Source organism: Carettochelys insculpta, chromosome 2, assembly GCF_033958435.1.
Source record: "Carettochelys insculpta isolate YL-2023 chromosome 2, ASM3395843v1, whole genome shotgun sequence".
In the NCBI taxonomy this organism is placed as follows: Eukaryota; Metazoa; Chordata; order Testudines; family Carettochelyidae; genus Carettochelys; species Carettochelys insculpta.
The window spans coordinates 93,849,755-93,870,765 of record NC_134138.1 but is presented as its reverse complement, the minus strand read 5'-3'; the positions used below and the strand labels follow the sequence as shown (position 1 = coordinate 93,870,765).

At 46.7% G+C, this 21,011-nt stretch overlaps 1 protein-coding gene and 1 long non-coding RNA gene across 2 annotated transcripts in view; one reads left to right on the top strand and one right to left on the bottom strand.

Annotated features, from left to right (window-relative positions):
• Window positions 1–376, top strand: part of AKAIN1 (A-kinase anchor inhibitor 1) — a 24,278-nt gene extending 23,902 nt beyond the window's left edge. Inside the window, exon 2 of the mRNA XM_074985844.1 lies at window positions 189–376. Within this exon, the coding sequence (XP_074841945.1) occupies window positions 189–376 (188 nt within the window). The remainder of the gene's footprint in view (window positions 1–188) is intronic.
• LOC142008606 (uncharacterized) lies at window positions 198–21,011 on the bottom strand. Its single transcript, XR_012644187.1, has 4 exons — window positions 20,921–21,011; window positions 17,686–18,040; window positions 6,372–6,412; window positions 198–328 (listed from the first exon to the last, which is right to left on the bottom strand). It is a non-coding gene; the product is annotated as an uncharacterized LOC142008606 (long non-coding RNA).

Below are 21,011 nucleotides of genomic sequence, written 5' to 3'. Positions count from 1 at the left end.
CGACGTTGAACTCAACGGCACCAGCCCTGGAGGACGTGTAGATGATACGCGTCGAAGTAGCCTATTTCGATGTTCTTATGTTGAAATAGGCTACTTCGACGTAGTGTGCTAGTGTAGACATAGCCTTAATGTATTTGTAAGTGGAAAAATACTTAAATTCTTTTTTCATCAAACTTTTTCTTTTATAGGTGAGAAGTCAGAAAATGAACAAGAAGTTGCATTACAGAAAGCCAGCAAACAGATTGTGCAAACTGCCATCCTGCAGGCTGTTCAGCAAGTCTCTCAGGAGAGCCGAGAAAAGGAGAAGAGAGCAAACAGCAGCTCGAGCCTGCAGATAGAAAGACAGGAATTAACTAAGAAGCATGAAAAGAAGTAAAAGCGTGAACTATTTGCTTTGGTCCTCCAGTTGGAAGTATCTCCAGCTTTCCTCTTAGTATGTGTTGCCAGTGCAATGTTACTACTATAAAGAAAGCCAAAGTATAATCAGCACTTAGACCTAGAGTAAAACTGCAGTAGTCCTCAGCGAGAATTAAGTGCTTTAGGTGATTAATTTCATATTTATGCAGTGCCTCTTAATCATAATAACATAAAAATACTATAGCTATAAAATAGTTTCAAGCACAATCTCTTCTTAAGGTATGGTTTTATATGCAAAAGCTTATTGTTAGTGCACTTCCATATGAATCTCATGTGTATCATCTGTTGAAATGGCAGATGTCTCCACCGACTTACAGATTTTACTAGGGGTTGTGTATGTCAACTAAAGAATATGCTGTAGCATGTAGGAGGTCTGCTTTTAGGTCACCTTGAAACATGAGTTTGTGTTTTATTTTTTATAAATTGTGGGCGGTACAAAATTGCAGCTGTAAAATGTATTTGGAAAGTTTTGTGCACAAACCTCTCTTCAGTCTTTTACAGTTTCTTTAAAAAGTACATCTACATGGTTCCCTGCTTTTACACATGCTGAAGATGATCTAAATCCAGAGTGAACAAATCTTTTATGTCAGGCACAACCTTTTGTCCCTGCAGTTAGTTGAGCCCCTCAACCCATCTAAAGCAATCCAAACTGATGGAAATTTTGGTGCTGTTCATATGAAAAAAAACCCGAAACACAAACCTTTCAGCGTGTGTAAGAAAAGAAGTATGCAGACTGTAAATCAGTATTAAATCTATTGAACAGAATATAAATGTGAACACATACGTAAAAACAGTAACGTATTTCAATATTCTTAATGAGATGGATGAGCCTGAGACCCAGCAGCTGATTGCGCTGTGCCCCTTTAGGAAATGTCAAGCCCCCTGAAAGGCCTGCTTCACACTTTGTGCACCTCTAATCTAAACGGCTGGTACATTTCTAATCTTTTGCACAAAATAATTTTGTCAACTTTAAAAGAAAAAATAACCCAGGGTATTCTACAGCTGCCTAATTCTTCTGGTGTTGCAAATTCATGTGTGCTTTGATTTATAACAACTAGCAAAATTAAAATAAGTAAAATATGCAAAGTTTTTGCATTTATGAAAATTCAGGAGGTTGAAAATACACACTGGATTAATTTTATGATTGTAGACATTTGTTTTCCAACTACTGGGTTTAAAAGAACTTCAAATATTTGCAATTTTAATATAGATTCATATTATGTGTATGTAGTAAAGTACTTAATGGTAAAGAAGTGCATGAAGTCTACATGAAAGCCAAATTAATTCAAAGTGACTTTTTCACTTTCTGTGTTCAGCTGTTGTATAGTAGGTTGCATTCCAATGCCAGTGGGATGAAGATCCCCTTACACCTGGCAAGATACAACCTTACCTTTGTTTCAAATGAATTTCTGTAATACTGGCCACAATGAGCACAAGCTGTAGCACGCCTAGAAATATTTTTTTTTTCGGAAAAACAGATAGAGTGTTAGGGATCTGAGAAGGAGACAAACTTTCCTAACTGCATTTGCAACTAAGTAAAACATTTCTCAGGTATTCTTTTGGTTTACAGGCTAATTATCTATTACTGCTCTCTATTGCTAGTGATAACCTGCCAGTGCTAAATTTCAGCTTTCTTCTGAGCTGAGGTTTAACTCCTTAATGACCACCCATGCTTTAATATTGTGCTTTGTTCTGTTGCCTCTCATTGACCGATAACCAGATAAGGACACTGGCCCAGTCCATCTTCATTTATTGAGCATTCAAGTAAAAAAATTACAAATAAAACCAGTTTTTATTAACCCTTACATGTTGAAAAGCCAAACTTAACTACAACTGAATATCCCCAGCTCACTCACATTGTTCTTAATTAGTGAATTTCAGTAATCAAAGAGAGGCAAAAAGTAAGAGAAGGAAAGAGCTGTTTGCTTTGTTGTTGATATTTTGGTCATATGACAGATGGCTGAAGTAAGGTATCAAACTTGAGCTGAGTGGTAGCTCCTGTCTAAGCAGTTCTTCTCAACATCTAGAAAAAGCAAATCAAGAGCAAGGTTCTGAGCTGGATGGGCAGGAAAGGGCAATTTGGAATACGATGTTATTTCTCACTTGGGGTGCAAAGGAAAGGAGATGGCCATCATCCCTGTGAAGATAGTCTTTCCATTCACAGAAAACATCCCAGGTTATCCTTTTCCTTCCCAAAGTTGCTTCTAAATTGTCTTTTGTCAACAATCTTGGCTCATTCATATAAAAACCTTCAGTACATTTTCAGAACCTCTTTGAACATCAGGTTCTCAAAATCAAAGTGCATTGTGCATCATGTTACTCCTTAGCTTACTGGCACTCTGGCATCTCAGAATTCTAGACCACATTTCATATGTTCAGTTTCCTAGTTATTCTTTACACTCTTTTTCACGGGTAAGTTATGTCCACCAATTTCGTTGTCAGGACAGAAGTCCGAGTTCTCAGAAATAGAGACAATAATTCATTCTTGGATCTACCTGCTTAATTTGCAGATTGAAAATACACAGACCTAAGTCCCATGAGATTCACAAATAATGAGCAGTTCTTAGCACCTGAAAGACTAACAAATGTATTCATTAGGTAATGAGCTTTTGCGGGCCAGACCCACTTCCTCAGATTTGGAGTATCCGAGGAAGTGGATCTGACCCATGAAAGCTCATTACCTAGTAAATAAATCTCTTATTCCTTCAGGTGCCATAGGACTGCTTGTTGTTTGTGAAGCCACAGACTTACAGGACTATGCCTCTGAGTCTCTTTCCCATTGGATTGAAACTACAGATGGGGCATGCAGGGAGATTCTTGAAAACAAATAGTTATCTAAAATAATATCATTTCTCTCAGAAGTACAGTGTGGATGTCCTATCCATTTGATGCATCCACAATAAATATTGTACACTTAGTCTCTTCTGCTGAAAATGGGAGTTCCCTTGTGTGTGGGGGGAGGTTTGCACCCAGCATATGTAGCTATGATATACTCTGTACATAACTGAACTCCTGAACTTCAGTGTAGCTCACATAGGAAAACTTTGCCTTAGCTTGATGCATGTTCAGTATGGTAAAGGAGTGTAATCTGCTTCTTAGTATTTGGTAGGAAGATTATGTTTGTGGAAACAAATAACTGACTAGAAATTATTTCAGATAAAATGAAGACCTGTTTGCCAGTGTTAAAATATCAGGTGGTGGACATCTTTAATTGATGGGTATAAGTTAGCAGCAGAGGAAACACAATATTCGCTGGGCACTTTCTTAGTGCAAAAGTAGGAGACTGTGAGGGTGGATGTGTGCAGTGTTCAACCCAAACACTCATATTTTAACAGAATTTGAGACTATCAAAACATGTAAAGTAAAATATAAAATCATTTCTAATACCCCATGCAGAAGAAACAAAAGGAGATTTGAATAGATAGAAATACTCATGCTCAGCAAAAACCAAAACTGCTAAGTGAGATTGGGTGCTGCTGTGACTCATCATCATCATCATCATCATCAATAACCGTGGGCTCAGCACCTGTTGGTGTCTGATGCCTCTCTCACTATTTCCTTCCATCTTTCCCTGTCCAGTGCAGAGTGGCTTAGTTTCTATAGACTAGCTCCACATCAAGCTACTATGTCATCAATCCATTCTCTGTGGGGTCTGCCTCTCCTATTCGAACTGTCCATTATGCCGAATCCTAGGGTTTTGAATTTGCATTCATCGTTCATTCTGCAAATATGTCCAAATAGTTGTAGCTTCCGTTTTATAACCTTCTGCAGCAGGTTCTCTTTCAGCTGTATCTTCCTATATAGCTCTTCATTGGTGACCTTCTGCATCCATCTTATTCTCAGAATCTTTCTATAACAGCTCCTTTCGAACGCCAATATTCTTCTTTTCAAATCTTTCATTATCATCCATGTCTCACATACGTACAACATGTTGCTGAATACACACGTTTAAAGACGCTCAGCTTTGTTCTTAAGCTAATTGCTCTGCTTTGCCAGATCTTATCCATCGCTTTCAAACTCGCTCTTGCTTTCGCTATTCTAGTCGCTATTTCCTTCTTACAGTCTAGATCATATGTTATGTTGCTCCCCAGATATACCATCAACACTGATCTTCCTTCCTATTTCCTTGTCTCCAAATACCAGTGTTTTGGTTTTATGGATGTTCATAATCAGTCCGTACTGCTTCCCTTCTTCATTTAATGCCTGCATCGTTTTCACTAGCTTCTCCTCATCTTCTTCAATGATGACTATATCATCCGTGAGCCTCAAGCTGTTAATTCTTTTCCCATGTGCAGATATCCCTTTTACTCTTCCTTCATCTTATCCATCGCTCTCTCCAGATGTGTGATGAAGATACTTGGTGATATTGGATCTCCTGGTCTCATACCTCTACTTGTTTTAAACCAACTTCTCAACTCCCTGCATGTTCTCACTGCTGCCTCTGCATTGTTATTGATATCCTTCAACAACCATATCAGACTGCTATGCACTCCGTATGACTCCAACACCGCCCAAGTCACTTTCTGATCCATAGTGTCAAATGCCTTTTGAAAATCGACGAAGCAAGTGTATGCGTTTTTGTTCTCTCGTTGTTCTCTCTCTTTTTCCACTATCAGTCTTAGTGCCAATATCTGCTGTATGGTACTTCTATCTTTTCTGAACCCTGCTTGCTTGTCTGCTATATGTTCTTCTATCTGCGATCTTAATCTTTCTGTCAGTATCATCATCAGCACCTTGCCTAGATGACGCATCAGGGCAATTGTTCTGTAGTTCTTGTACTTCAATGTACTTCCTTTCTTGGGTATTGTCGCTAGCACAGATCTTGCCCATTCCTTAGGTGCCTTCCCTTCTTTCCATGCTGTATTACATAGTCGGTGTATTTCCTGAATCATGCTTTCTCCACTGTATTTGATCATCTGTCCCGTGATCTTGTCATTTCCAGGGCTCTTGTTGTTTCACTGCTTTTTCTGCTTCCTCCTTCAAAATATCAGTCTCGCTCTTGATACTCGGGGGGAGATATCTCTTTCAGTTCTTCAATCAGTCTCTCTGAGACACTCGGGTCCAACTGTGCTTTGTATAGATCGGTGCAATACCTCGTCCATTGCTGTACAATCTTCTCTCTGAGCACTTCTTCATTCTCATCTTTGATTGCCATCTGCTTTGGTTGCCATTTCCTATTAATATTCCTAATTGTTTTATACACCTCCTTGGTCTGACATTGACCGTAATACCTCTCTATATCTTCACATTGCTCCTCTAACCATTTCTCTTTATCCTTTCTGGCTGCTTTCCTTACCTCATTGCATTTCATCCTATATTGCTGTTCTGCCTTCTCAGAAACATCTCTTCTGATCTTCAACGCTCTCTTCTCTTGAACCAACTTCAGTGTCTCCTGAGTAATCCACTTTTTATTGATCTTCTCTTCTTCTGGAACAGTCTGCTCAACTGCCTCTTCTATAGCAATGGCTGTCCCTGTGATTCTCTTATCTAGGTCTTTCTCTGTGGCGATACTTTTAATCTTCTCTTCGAGCATTGTTCTGTATGCATTCCCTGTTTCTTCCTCACATCGCCTCACCACACCTCTTCTTTTCTTAAACTGTCTTACACTTTCTTTTGAATGACTGTGCTGTGACTACTCCCAGCTATGTTTATTGGTTCCCTTCTTGTTAGGTTAACTTCTATAAGTAGTTTCCAGGTAATGGCTACACTATATTTGTGATGAAACATTTCCTCTAAAGATTTTGGGGAAAATAGAAATAAAGTATTGTGTCTAATCTTCTGTGCAATGCATATCCGTGCTTTTTCATCTATAATTTGGAACCACACTTGTTTTGATTGGAGTGAATAGATATTTTGTTTATGACTAAAATTAACACTCTTACTAGAGTTTGAAACGCTTGTATTTCTCTTTGTAATACCACAAAAAGTACATGCAATATTTTAATTATAGTTACAGTTCACCATTGTGTCCGATCTTCCATAATCATTACAGCATCTGAAAATGGAAATTGACAATAATAAAAACCATAAAATTCACTTCAAAGCACCTCTTACTGATGGAACTTTAAGTGAGATAAATACAAGCAACACAAAACAGTTGTGATTCACCGTGGCTAATGCACTACTAGAAGATGCTGAGATAGAATCATAGAATCATAGAACACGAGGACTGGAAGGGACATCAAGAGGCCATCAAGTCCAGCCACCTGTCCCAATGGTGGGACCAAGTACTATCTAAACCATCCCTGATAGACATCTGTCTAACCTGTTCTTAAATATCTCCAGCGGTGGAGATTCCACAACCATACTATAATGATGAGCATGATATAAAAACCCATACAGAATAGCTTAAAATGATTTTTTAAAGGAGACTGATATAGCTGAATTGGAATCATTAGGGATAAACTAGCTACTTGAAGAGATATGTAAGAGAACACATTACACTGTTTACCCACCTGGGACCCTATTCAGTAATAGACCCTAAAAGGGCAGAGCTCTAGGCCTTTGTACAGCCTCACTGATCACAGTGGGGACCTACAAGACAGCAGGGGGTTGACCTTTGAACAACAACTTGCAGGATCAAATTAGTGGGTTAAGTGAGCCTATGGAAATGTTTTTCGTCAGAGCAGTATAGGCTTACCAAACGCAGAGGTTTTTTCCTAGTGTCCTCCTTAATCAGGTGAAGCTTTTATTTTGTTTATTTAAAAAAATGCGGGGGGCATTATTCTCCTAGATTCTGCTCATTGTCGAATATTTCACTCAGGCTATGTCTAGACTGCAGGGCTTTGTCATCGGACGTTCGTGTCGGAAGCATGTCCAGGCACCAAGGCGCATCGAAAGAGCAATTTGTTCTGTTGACAGAGCAGCCAGACAGCTCAGGCACTCTCTCAGCAAAACAGCCACCCAGAACCACATCATCTTGAGTTGCTGCTCACCCATTTCCTCTGGGAGTCGGTGCTGGCGCCCTGAAGAGATGCACTCTCAAAGGGACCCCTCCAGACAGTCGTTCCCTGCTCCTGTGGCAGGCTCGCCTACCCCTGCAAGGGTGAGCAGAGCTCTCACAGTGCCTGCCTTGCTTGCTCTGTGTTTGTGGGCAACACAGCTGGTCCCTGGGTGCCATGCTACCAGAGCTGCCGTAGGGCTTTCAATGGCTCCACATGGACATGCTTCAGCTGGTGCTGAACTTTCTGGCAGCTGCCTCCTGTTCCTCCGTGAGGTCAACCCCTAGATCATCTTTGGGACCATTGTTCTGGCTGCAGTAGCTACACACCTGCACCCCTCCCCCCAAGTGCACAGGCAGCTGTGGAGGCAGCACATCAGTTTGGAGTGGTGGGACTGGCTGGTCCTGGAACACTGGGGCAACCAGCAGTGGCTCTGAAACTTCTGCATGCAGAAGGCCACCTTCCTGGCGCTTGGTGTCTGGCTCGACCCCACCCTCCGGAGACACAACACCCAGATGTGGCCCACCGTCCCCGTGGAGAAGCAGGTTACAATCACCCTTGGGAAGTGCGCCACCCCCAACAGCTACTGGTCCGTGGGCAACCAGTTCGGTGTGGGGAAGTCCACCCATTGGAGCCCTCCTCATGGAGGTCACACACACTTGGGCTGTGGTCCCTGCACAGTTGGGGGGCATCCTGCTAGAGGAGTGTGAGGGGCGGAAGAGGGATGGGGAGAAGACCCATTCCAGGGGGATCATGCCATCCCACCGTCATGCGGCGTTGCTGCTGAGGGAGCAGCTTCACAGGGGTACTCCTGGAAAGCCTTGGGGGAGCGGACAGGAAGGGGCCAGGGACCCCCCCCAAGGTCCCAGGTACTCCCTCCCTCAGTCCCTGTCGTGTGTTCAGTCGCCTCCCTCTGCAGGTTGTGAGGGCCATAATTTCAATCCTGCTGTGGCGGTCATCTGTCTGGGAGACCTTGACAAGGTCATGGCTGGATTCACTACCCTGGGGTTCCCAAACTGTGTCAGAGCTATCGATTGGACTCACATCCCCATCCGTGCCTCAAAGCATCACACAGCCAAGTTCATCCACAGGAAGGGCTACTGCTCCATGGTCCTGCAAGCCCTGGTCAACTACCATGGACTGTTCATGGACATTTACATAATAGAATCATGGAGCCATAGGGCTGGAAGGGACCTCAGGAGGTCATCTAGTCCAGCCCCCTGCTTCAAGCAGGATCGACCCCAACTAAGTCATCCCAGCCAGGACCTTGTCAAGCCAAGACTTAAAAACCTCTAAGGATGGAGAATCCACCACCTCTCTAGGCAAAACATTCCAGTGTTTCACCACCCTCCTGGTGAAATAGTGTTTCCTAATATCCAACCTACTCCTTTCCTTCTGTAACTTCAGACCATTACTCCTTGTTCTGCCGTGTGTCACCACTGAGAACAGTCTCTCTCCATCCTCACTAGAGCACCCCTTCAGGAAGTTGAAGGCTGCTACTAAATCACCCCTCAGTCTTCTGTTCTGTAAACTAAACGAGCCCAAATCCCTCAGCCTCTCCTCATAGGTCATGTGCTCCAGCCCCTTAATTATTTTTGTTGCCCTTCACTGAACCTGTTCCAGCAAATCCACATCTTTTTTATACTGGGGGGAGGGCCCAAAACTGAACACAATATGCCAGATGTGGTAGTTGGGCAGGGTGCATGACAACCATCTGTTCCACAGTACCACCCTGTGCTGGAAATGAGGCGGGAACATTCGTCCCCCACCATAAACTGGCGGCTGCGGCATGCGGCTGTCAGGTTGCATTGTAGGGGTTGAGGCCCACCACCTCGTTCCAAAGCTGATGAAGCTGTATACTGGACAGTGGGACCCCAGCAAGGAATGATTCAACATGCTCTTGAACCATGCCAGGATGCAGGATGAGCATGTCGTTGGTATAATTCAAGGTATAATTCAAGGTATAATATACAAGGTATAATTCAAGTGCCTGCTGACTTGCCTCAGCGTGGGGAGCCCAACATCCCTCAAGTTGTGGGCACTTCTTCTATCCTTCATAACATCTTGGAGAGGAAAGGGGAGGCCTTCCTCCCAGAATGGGGACAGATGCCAGCCTCGAGGATGCCCTTTCTGCTTCTGCCTCCCACGTATGCCCTGGGGTGTGTGTCACATGGGGCACTCACCTTGCCAAGCTTGGAGGAAGCCCAGGGGGTGGCCTGGCTGCCATGGACCAGCTCTAGAGTGATGACCAGGCTGCAGGATTGAGTCGGGCTCCTGCTGTTGGCCCGCCAGTGGCTCGTCCTTCTCGTCTGGTCCTCCTCCAATGGGGGGGGCCTCAAGCCCCAAGTCAAGGCTGAGCCTGGGGGTGGGGGTGTTACCCCCCACAGGATCTGGTGGAGCTCTGTGTAATATGGCAGGATGGGGGTTCTGACCCCCTGCATCCAGCTGCATCCCGGGCCCTGACATAACGGCCTCAGCTCCTTCACCTTTGCCCTGATTTGTTCCAGGTGCAGTGGAGGTGGCGCATTCCACAGGAGCATCAGACATGTGGCTGTAACTGTCCACGTTCCTGCACCGAGCCTTGAGGTCCCGGAGTGTTTCCTTCTCTGCCCAGAGCTCTGAAAGGGCTTGTATCCTGGCCCTACTCCAGGAGACAGCACATCTCTTGGACCCTCTGCGGTGGATCCTGGGACCCATGAGGCTGCCCCCTAGAGGGCCAGGGCTCGGGGGCGGGGGGGTGGCACACTGCATGTTGCTGGCATTCAGAGAGAATGCAGCCATGAGGGACTGCAGCATGTTGTTCGGCTTCTCCCATGCTCTTAGCTTCCTGCCACAGGGTTCCCTGGGCTCTCTGCGGCTTTAAGAGGAGTCAGAGACAGGAACCATAGAGCACTGATTGCTGTGGAGAGAGTGTCCCCTGGGGCACCTGGGTGGCATCCCTGAGGCCGTTTCTGTTGACGAAAGACCCAATGGTCAGACCAGCCTTTTGTTGGCAGATCTCTCTCAACAGAGGTGTTCTTCCTCATGGCGAGTGGGGCTGGGCTGTCAAAAAGAAATCACTCCCTTCTGTCAACTAACTGTCGACAGAATGCTCTTCACTGTCTGGCTGTTTCCTGGGTTTTGTTGAAAAAATTGGTCTTTTTGATGACACAACCCTGAAATCTAGACATAACCTCAGTGATTTATTTAGTGGAGTTTGTGTATGGACCTGCTAGTCTTAAGTGAATGAGTGTTACTTACACTGTATTTTTGCTCATTTTACTGACTAGGAATTCAGTAGAATTATAGGGTATGTGATCATGTTGTGAGGACTTTTTCACCCATTTGTCAGATGTTCATTCAAGCCTAGCAACAGCAGTAACACATAGACTGCATCTACACTATGAGATAAAATCAAATTCATAAATATTGATTTTGTAACTCTGGAATTTATAAATTCGATTTTGACTACCCTCACCTCACCTACCAAAGTTGACATATTGCTGCCACACTCAATTGGCAAACGTTGACTGTTGCATTAGTGCATTCTGGAAACCTATCCCACTGTTCCCTTATTCCCCTAGCAGTCTGGGTTTGCCTCTGGTCTTCAGTATCGATTTCCCACATTGCATTGTCCTCATTCCCCACCTCTGGGAAGCAAGCATTCATTTTTCCAGTTGGAAAGAAGGAAAAGTAGGGCATCAATGAAGATGGCAAAGTTAACAGAAATCTCTTTCTTCTGTAACTGAATTATCAAAGATTTCATAAAAATCAGCAAGTGTGTGTCTTCTCAACTGGCCATCCACTGACTGTTCTCCCTCCTGTGATTACATCTGATCCCTGAAAATAACACAGCGACAATGACAAGCATGAAGAAAGTGCTGATAGTAGAGTTTTCGAAAAAAAGAGAGTTACTGAGGGGAGGGTATTTGGCTTCCCAGTCCACTCTACAGCTTCTGTGCACAGTCTGTATTCTCACCTGGCCCTCCACCCTCTCTTCTCTGTGTGAAGGGGTGCAAAGTGAGAGGAGAGAGGATAGAAAAGGCTAGGAAAAAAGATTTTTGTCTTCCCTCTTCACTACGCAGACATTGCCAACATGGGGGATGGCACTGAAATGTCATACACTGAAGTTATAATGGAAACAGGAATCTTAATTGGCCCTCCAACCACTGTTTCCTCTATTTTGAGGGATGGGTCAAAGCATGAAGAAAGAGGATAGGAAAAGTTAGGAAAATGATTTTATGACTGAAACATCAAAGATTTGCAAAAAGCAGCAGGTGTCTGCAATGGGCAGCAAGCCCCCCAAAATATTTTGGGCAGGGCCGGGGGATTGTGGTATAGCCAGTTGAAATGTTCCACCATCCTTGAAAATCTTAGCCACTGGGGGGAGACTTCCCCTCCCTCCGGTGGCAGCAAGCCCCTGAATATCTTAGCTTTCAGGGGAAATTTCCCCCCAGCAGCAGCAAGCCCCCCAGGTCCTTGTTGAGGCATAAGGCATGGTGGGGCAGGTGAAGTAGTCCCCCTGAATAAGTTAGCCATCAGGAGAGACTCCCCGCTGGTGGCATCAAGCCCCCAAATATCTTAGCCACCAGGGGAGACTTCCTCCAGGCGGAAGAAAGGCCCCAAAAATACTTTTGGTGCGGGGCCAGTAGAAATAGCTCCCCCATGTGGCAGAAAGGCCCCGAATGTCTTAGGGGGAAGACTTTCCCCTGCTAGCAGAAAGACCCCAAAAATATCTTTGATGCGGTGGGCAGTTGAAGCAGTCCCTCCAGGTGGCAGCAAGCCACCAAAAATCTCAGCTGCCAGGGGAGACTTCTCCCTGGTGGCTGCAAGCCCCCAAAATTCTTTCCCACCCTTGGAGCCCTAACCACGTGCAAGCCAGAACATAATGCTGCCTGGCAGCATGGTCAGGTCCAAACAGCAGGCCCGTCCTTTTATTGGGTTGGGGACTACCCATGTGATGTGACCGGGTGCGAGAAAGACCCTGATTGCGTGGCGCCTGTGGGGGGATGGGTGGGGGACACACACAAATGTAAACTGCTGTGAAGAAGTTTCTCAGCCTCTTATGCAAGCACGATTCCCAAAACAGCCTAGCTCCCACATGGTGTGGCAGGGCAGCAGCTGGCACCAGGCAGCGCAGAAAATGATACCTAGTGTAGAGACAACCACGAAGTTGGTGCAGGGGCTATTTTCCATGGGTGGATGCGCTCACAGCGCTAATAGCAAAGAAAGACAGACATTTCTCAGCCTCTCATACAAACATAAGCCCACAGCCAAAGGTCCTGATTTGAAATTCATGGTCTTCCTGTTATTTAATTCCAACGCACCTGGTGAGCAGTGGCCAGAGCGGAGCATTGTAGGGTACGTACAGAACACCTCAGGAGGCTAATAAATTCCCTTTTAAGGTGTGGTGCTTCCACATTGGCCCTTAATGGAACTTTTGAATTTGAGCTTGATGCTACATACAGCAGGTACTGACGATATTATTATATTAATATTGGTGCTCCCTTAATCGAGCTAATGGTATTTACAGTGAAGACAGTCACATGGTAATATCGAGCTATCCGCCTTAAATTCGAATTTGTCTCGTAGTGTAGACACAGCTATAGAGGAGAGCTGAAAAACACTTCCTGTCTTTAACAGGTTTTCTCTCAAAATACATTGCGCACTTTAGGACCTTCCAAGTATTTGTGTTTAGTTGTTACTATAGACAGATGGTGGGAACATCTCCTGTTTGCATACCAAAAGAGAGAGAGAGCGATTTAAATTTATTGTGCACATTAACCTGAAAAGCCTCTGTCGCATGTTGATGGGTGCTTAAAGAGGACTTAGCCCCACCTGTGACAAATCCATGCTGTGGCGGTAGGGAGCAAGTAATAGCTTGAAAGAGAGCTGGTTCTCATAAAAGCCAGAAAGAGCTCAGATGAGCTAGAAAAGCTGTAAGAAATAGATAGGATTCTCTCATACGGCTAGGGGAAAGAAAGTGTGAGATGTTTCCCAGGTATTTGGTTTAGGAGATACGAGCTAAAGGCTCAGGAAAGAAGTCTACGAACCAGAACCTGGATGCTGGTGGATTAATGATGCATTCGCTCGATTACAGCGTAGTCCAGAACTAGGGGAAATAGCTGATGAGTCTGGAGACTAGGGGAAGCTCTGCAGAGTGAGACCATAACCTGGATGCGAGTGTGGTGGTGGTGGTGGTGGGCTCCCTGAATAGTAACACAGCCTAGAATCAAGAGGAAAATGTTTTGAGATTAGGGTTTTGAAGGGACTGAGTGAAAAAACTGCTCAGCAAGCCCAGAGGCTAGAAAGGGAAGTGCAATGTGTCCTGGCTTGGAGGGCACTGGGGACAGTGGGGACCTGAAGACCTGCAACAAATGTGATTGGGGGCCCAAATAAAGGAAGGGTTTGGGAATGAAGGAGGCAATGAGTATTCTTTAAGAGCTTAATAAATTACCGCACACCAGGAGTCAGAAATGTTGTAGTACTCTAGTTTCTGAATGAGTTATTGGAAGATGAAAAACAGAATTGAGTGCAAGGGGATCTGCTGTGACATATGTACTCAGTGGATACAGCCTCATGGTATGTGAGCCTGAGAAACAACCTCTTTTTCCAACAGTCACAACAGCTGTTGAACTCACCTGTTGTAACTGAATTAACACTCACAGGATCTTAAAACTGAGAGTCTGGTGACAGGATTTTGTTAGGAGAGGGACTTTAACTCTGAAATGGCATTCCCACATCCATATGGAAGTCTGAATGGTAATTATATGCATTGGGTGTAACGCAGAGGTGAATGGGAGGCAGTATCATGGAAACTGAGCTACTGGAGCTTATTTTGGCATATTGGTCAATGTTTTCTACCTGATGGGAGGTTTTATATTTTATTTTAAAAATAAGGGTGTTTTTTTTTAAAAAGTCCAGTTTGGATATGTTCAATGCAGTCTATGCTACTACCTATACAAAGTAATTTAAGGTGAAATCAAGAATGGTATATGGTAAATTATTATCTCTAATTTACAGACCAGTAGGTATTACAATGGGCAAACATAAAAAAGTATAGCTTCTGCTGTATCACATTACTCTGAAATAGACATGGGAATTATTTTTTTAATTGAATGACTCTGTCATCTCCACCACTTTTGAAAAACTATCCTCAGGGTAAAGCAAGTATGTCATAACCAATATAAATTCTCCCTGAGGAACCACTCATGTCTCAGGTGAAGAGAAATTGCTTGTAACTGATGCTAGGAAGTACAGAAAGTGCTCTTGGGAAGAGGCAGCCTAAGAAATAAGGCAAGATTGAAACAAAACAAACAAACAAAACCCCGTGGCAATAGGGCACAGAAAGCCAAATGGCATCAAGCAGCATAATAAAATCACTGAGAGATCCTGATAACATTAAAAAGGTAACAGTCAACAGGAAATATAAACACTATGGGCTGATTCTTGGAATTGACAAAACTCTCCTCAGTTTAATGGAGTTCTGACAGAAAAACAGACTGTCGGGTCAGGACCAATACTTCTTTAAACAGAGCTTCACATTTCAGGACTAAGTCTAAGTCAAGTTTTTATTTAAAAAAAGATTTTCCAATTAACATTAATTCATTTTTCTAGACAGCGTGCATACCACTTTTACCTTTGAGGCAAAAGATTGAAACAATGAATATACAATACAAAGGGCATTCTGGAATTATCATTCATTAACAGTCTTAGGTCCAAATTGTTCTTTTGTTTCCATAATGTTCAGAGAAGAAAAAGAAAAATTGTGCAACTTCATTCAAGGGACTGAGTGGAGGGGGTATTTCATGTCCTTTTCAAGCTAATGCATGCAGACCCTCTATTCCCACACTAGAGCGAGACACAACAGCTGTGTCTACACGGGCGAAAACCTTCTAAATAAATGGCCCTTTTTCAAAAGAGTGGGAGGAGTGTCCACACATGCAAACCCGTCTTTCGAAAGAAAATCGAAAGAACGGGGCGCAGACTTCGAAATCCAAACCCCGATCCCATATCAGGAAGATCGCTCCCTTTCGAAATAATAAATCGAAAGAGTACACGTGTAGATGCTCCACAGTCCGCTCTTTCGAAATACAGGTCTGCCATGGCATTGATCAGCTGAAGTGTGGGGCCACTCCAGCCGGCAGCAGTGGGGCTCTGTGGTCCCTGCGTATGGCTGCCTTAAAGCTGCACGCACGCAGGAAACCCATGTCAGGAAGCTGAGCGCATGCTAGGAGCAGCCTGCACACGCGCTCCAGCCTGACACTCCAGCACCATCATGGCCAGCAGCCAGACCCATGGCCCCCCCCCCGAGCCCCGGCAAGGCTCCCAGGAGGAGAAAAAAAAAGGGCTCCCTCCTGCATGGAGCGGGAGCTCCAGGACCTCCTGGGCCTCTGGCAGGACGAGGAGGTGCTGCACCACATGGGCGTAAAGCGGTGCAATGCCGCAGCCTTTGGCCGCATGGCAATGGGCCTCCACACCAGGGGCCACCTGGAGCGCACCGCAGAGCAGGTACGCTCCAAAGTAAGAGAGCTGCGCCAGGGATATGCCCGGGCCAGGGACCAGGCCGGACGCTCCGGGGCAGGACCAGCCACATGCCCCTTCTACAGGGAGCTATGGAGCATCCTGGGGCCCCGGGAGCATTCACCCCCCCATGGCTTTCCTGGACACCTCCGGGGAGGAGCTGCAGCCGGAGGAGGAGGAGGAGCAGCCCGGATCTGGGACCCAGGAGGGTGAGGGGACCACAGACAGGTCGAGCAAGGAGGGGGAGTTAACCATTGTGATCCCCTTCCGCTCCTCCAGCCGGGCGACGGAGGGCCGGACATCTCCGGACGTCACTGAGGGACCCTCAGGTACATCCAGGGAGGGGCGACACCTACTCCACAGGGTGGGGGCGATGCAATGGCTAGGTGCCCGCACACGGAACCGGTAGTCCTGGGCTGCACACAGGCCAGCCCCACATGGGATGCAGTGCCTCGCAGTGCCACACCAGCGAGGCCCAGCACCCGCCCCCAGTGGACAGCGCCGTAAGCTGCACAGGGGTGGTGGCTGGTTGGTGCTGGACAGCGCCTGGGGCCTGCGCACTGCAGGCCGGGAAGGGCCACCTGCGGGAGAAACCCCCTGGAATCACACCCAGGCTGGGAGGCCCGGTCCCGGGGGGCTCCGGTCGGTGCTCTCTGAAGGGGTCAGTGTCCTTGAGGGGGGCGGGGGCCCCATGGGGTGGGCTCGGGCAGCTAGGCCACACTACTGACGTGCTCTCCTTCTCTCCGCACAGCCGCACCATCTGTGGGCCAGGAGAGCCTCACGCCATCCCTCGTCCCGGAGAGCCCTCCCGCAGCCATCGGAGGTGTCCGGACTCCACCCCAGGCAGCGCGCCGCCGGGGCTGTGGCCGGAGGGCCCCCCCCAGAGGGTTGAGGAAGATCCAGCCACCCAGCGCCAGACCAATGTGGCTGAGGAGCACCTTCAGCTCACCTGGGCCATCATGGAGTGGCAGAGAGCGGCCTGGGATAGATGCTGGACACACTTGAGGGCATTGGCCACGCTGTATGGGAGCACACGGCCACTGCGGACCACCTGCTGGCCCCCCCGGGCATCTCCCCCTGCTGGCCCTGCCCCCTCCGCCCCCACCGAGCCTGCCCCCTCTGCCCCCACCAGGCCCAGCCACCGGCAATATTTGCTGGTGCTACCAGCACCCTCCCCCCCGCCAGGGACCCCGCACCTGGGGTGGGGACAGGGTCTCCAGGGGCTGACGGGGTTTGTGGCCCACCACCCCTGTCCCAGAATCAGCACCTCATCCCCCTCCAAATTAGTTTCCCCCTGCCCCCCTCCGAGTTAGGTTCCCCCCTCCAAGTTAGGTTTCCCCTGTACATATTATTTATGAGCACCCAAGTTATATAAATGTTTCTTTATTATTCACCACTCCGTGCTGTGCTCCTCGGTGGCTGGTGGGTGGTGGATGTGCGGGTGCGGTGCTGGTGGGGGTGGGGGTGGGGGTGGCAGAAAAGGTGGGTGATGGATGTGCATGGGATGTGGACGTGCGTGCAGGTCAGAGGTGGCCATTGGCAAAGGCCTGCCTGAGGGCCTCCCGAATGCAGTGGCCATCCTGGTGGGCCTGGCAGATGGGGGCAGCATCACGTTGATGGCCCTGATGACCTGCAGAGGGGTAAGGGGGACACGTGCTCTGGTGTGGGTGTGGCAGCCATTGCCCCTGCCTTGGGCCCATTCTGGCCCCCTCCCATCCGGCCCCTGGCCTGTGCGGCCCCTGCCCCCTCCCATCCAGCCCCTGCCCCATCTAGTCCCTTGCAGAGGCGGGTTTGCCTTGCCCCAGCCACCCCAGCCCCACCTTACCTCCATAAGTACAGCCCCGACAGTGGCCTTGCCCATCCTGAACTGCTGTCCCATGGAGCGATAGGAGTCCGGGGTGGCCAGCTTCCAGATGGCAATCGCGACCCATTTCTCCAGGGTGAGGGCTGGCGGCACGCAGGTGTCCTGGTGCTGGAGTGCGGGGGTGAGCCAGTGGCAGATCTCGTCGAAGGGCTGCCTCGACATGCGGGAGTTTGTAGCCAGACAGAGTCTCCCCCTTACAAGCCAGCTTGCTCTTTGCCCGCCCCCACTGAGGAGGACACAGGGCACGGAAATGGCTGCTGACAGCATAGTCTTTGATGCCCTCATTGAGGCCCAGATATGCTGGCTTATCGTGACCCTGAGAAGCACAAAGTACAGCTAGAAGGCTAACAGGCCAGACTGTCAACATGAGAGGGGGGGGTGGAACCCTCAAGAAATCACCCCAGCTGGCATTGATCAATATGATGCACACACACAATCACTCAGAAGGGGACGTGCCCCGCCCGCACAAAAGAATGTCCTGTACTCCTAAATTGTTTATCTCTTGTCTTACAAGTGCAAACTAAGTAGAAATGCCCTTGTAACAAACTGGAGTCACAAAGACAAACCAGTATGATCTGGCACCATAGATAAGAAAGAGAATACGTAACCCAAAAGGGGGTATAAAAGATGGGTCCAGCAGAACTCTAACTTTGAGTGCATTCGACCAACTACCTGCTGGTCGGGTCAGGTGATTGCCTCCCGAGGTCCACAACTGGGGACGCCCAACCTCGTATTCGTCTTTCCGCGGAATTGAGTGACCGATCCGGCTTGGCTACGCTGGTATCGAGAGACGCAGAGAGGGTAAGATGCACCCATGCTAGGTCTCTGACTTTTTTTTGTGCACAGCTAAAGAATTAGAGCTCTGTAACTAGATGTCATTGTGCCAAGATATCATTGTGTTAGATGATAACAGATATCTTTGTATTGGATTGTAACGTAACTTGTCAACACCTGTACTTTGCTAGCATATAAGAAGTAAACAATAGCCTTTTGTAACCGCACGCTTATAACTGTAGCTTAAATAAACTTGTAACTAGTTAAGCTCTGAGCCTAAATATTTTGTTAACCCTTTTGTCACTGCAACACAGCCGGCACAACAAAAGAACTTTAACCGTTTGGTTACTACAGCCTGGCCGTGGGTGAGTGTGCTAGGAGCTGCCTGCTCTAACAGTAAAAAACTGGGTTGCTTAGGACCCAGGGGAGTCCGTCAGCCTGTCTTGGCTGTTTGCAGCGATGAGCTCTCTGCTCTTGTAGTTTTAAACTTGGATGATAACAAGGGCATAGTTGGTACCTCACCGCACATTACCTGGCCACCGGCTAACAGAATTGGCGTAGTCGGCAGGATTGTGACACAGGCTGTACCACAGTGACAAAATGAAACCAGTCATGATAAACAACATGGATTTCCCCAACATAGAGAAGGAATTCACCCAGGAAGGATGGCGTGACCCTAAATGGGACGAGGAAATGTTGGAAAAGTACTGGGGACAATCAGAGAAATCAAGGTTGCAGCTCTGTAAGCAGAGAACTGCTTGTAAACTAAAAGAGAAAAAGGAATATTGGAGTAGTTTTGTATCTGGCTGTGAGATACAGCTCCTTGGACAAAAGCCCAGATTATAAGACCTTGAAGAAACTGCCCAACTCTGAAAGCTTTAGTTCAAGTTCTTAACTCTTTGTGGTACAAAGTGTAGTTATGTAAACATTTATGTTGTGGTGTATGTGTATGTGTCATGGAGTTTTGTCACATTAATTGTTTTGCTAACACGTTTGTGTCATGTCATGGAGTTTTGTTCAATGTTGTCTGTCTGTCTGTCTGTTTGTCCTGCTGGTGCATCCATAAGGAGGGGACGCCTTCCGATATGGACACCTTTCAATATAGGTACAAAGGATCTAAATCCCTTTTGTAATACTTAAAATGGTAATATCCAATAACATGTCACTTTGGAAAATAAGCATGTGATTTGAGGTAAAGAGTAAGTGCGTAAGTCCTTAACTCTAAAGGGTCTGGAGAAAATTCAGAGTGAGTAGCCTGCAGAGTTTAGAAGGAACTGAGCATATTTGTAAATGGAATATTCCAATATGTAATCTGCCACCCCAAAGGGGGTAGAAAAGTATTCTTTTGTCTTTCAGAAACACAGGAAAGCTGGTAGTTACTGAAGAACAACCTAAACATCATGAATCTCCTTTTAAAATGAAGAATGTGGTTTTGTATTTTATGTTTGTGCCTATCTTATTAACAGCCTGACTCATGTAAGCGAAGCAGGGGGATGATTACTGCTGTTCAAGCAAATTGGTTTGCTTCCAAATTCTCCTAAGTGGCCCAAACAACTGTCTGGCTTGCCCTGTCTGCCAAGCCCATGACGTGGGCAAACCTGTAAAGACAGTTCTGGCAACTAGATCTCTGCCTTTAGGACTGTTCCTGCAGTTACAAATGAACTTCATTCAGCTACCCAAATGTAAATCTTTTAAAAATGTGCTGGTTATTGTTTGTTTGTTCTCGGGATGGGTAGAGGAATGTCCATGCCGGATAGCTGATACCGCACAGAACTCCACCTTAATTAAGGAATCCCTATGGAAGGTGGGAATGCCTAGTGAGTACCACCATGCCACCGAGCAACCCTTAAGTATAGGACATGTGTCAGCCCAGCAAAAGAATAACACCCCGGCTGCACAGCTAAATAACCTGGCAGATGCAGCAGCCCAGATCTCTGCCACCCAAGTAGATTGGGAATGTTTGTACCTATGGCTACATGAGACTCTGGGGCACAGAGGAAGTGAGGAGTTAACGCGGCAAGCACATATCAGGGGGTGGCCTATCACCCACCGACAGGCTAGAGACCTGTTGTAAGCCTGTACTATCTGTGCTAAAACCTGAAAACACATAGCTGAAGGACAGCGATTTGCCAGACTAAGAGATGGGAAAACACTATGGGCAACCTGGCAGGTTGATTACATTGGCCCACTTCCTACTACCAGGCAAAGGTGTAAGTACCTCTTGACTGGAATGGAAGTTGTTTCAGGAATTGGTTTTGCATACCCTGCCCCATTGGCAACAGGACTGTTCACAATTATGGGACTAAACTGCTTAACAGCAATTGTCCCAGCACCCCATGAAATCCAGTCTGACAACAGCTCACACTTTAAAAACAAAGTAGTACAAGAGTGGGCTACTAAGCATGGAATTCAATGGACTTACCACCGCCCTTGCCGACCCCTGTCCAACGGCATAGTCGAGCGCTGGAATGGGCTGTTAAAAAGCCACCTGAAGCCCACGGATGGCATTTGGG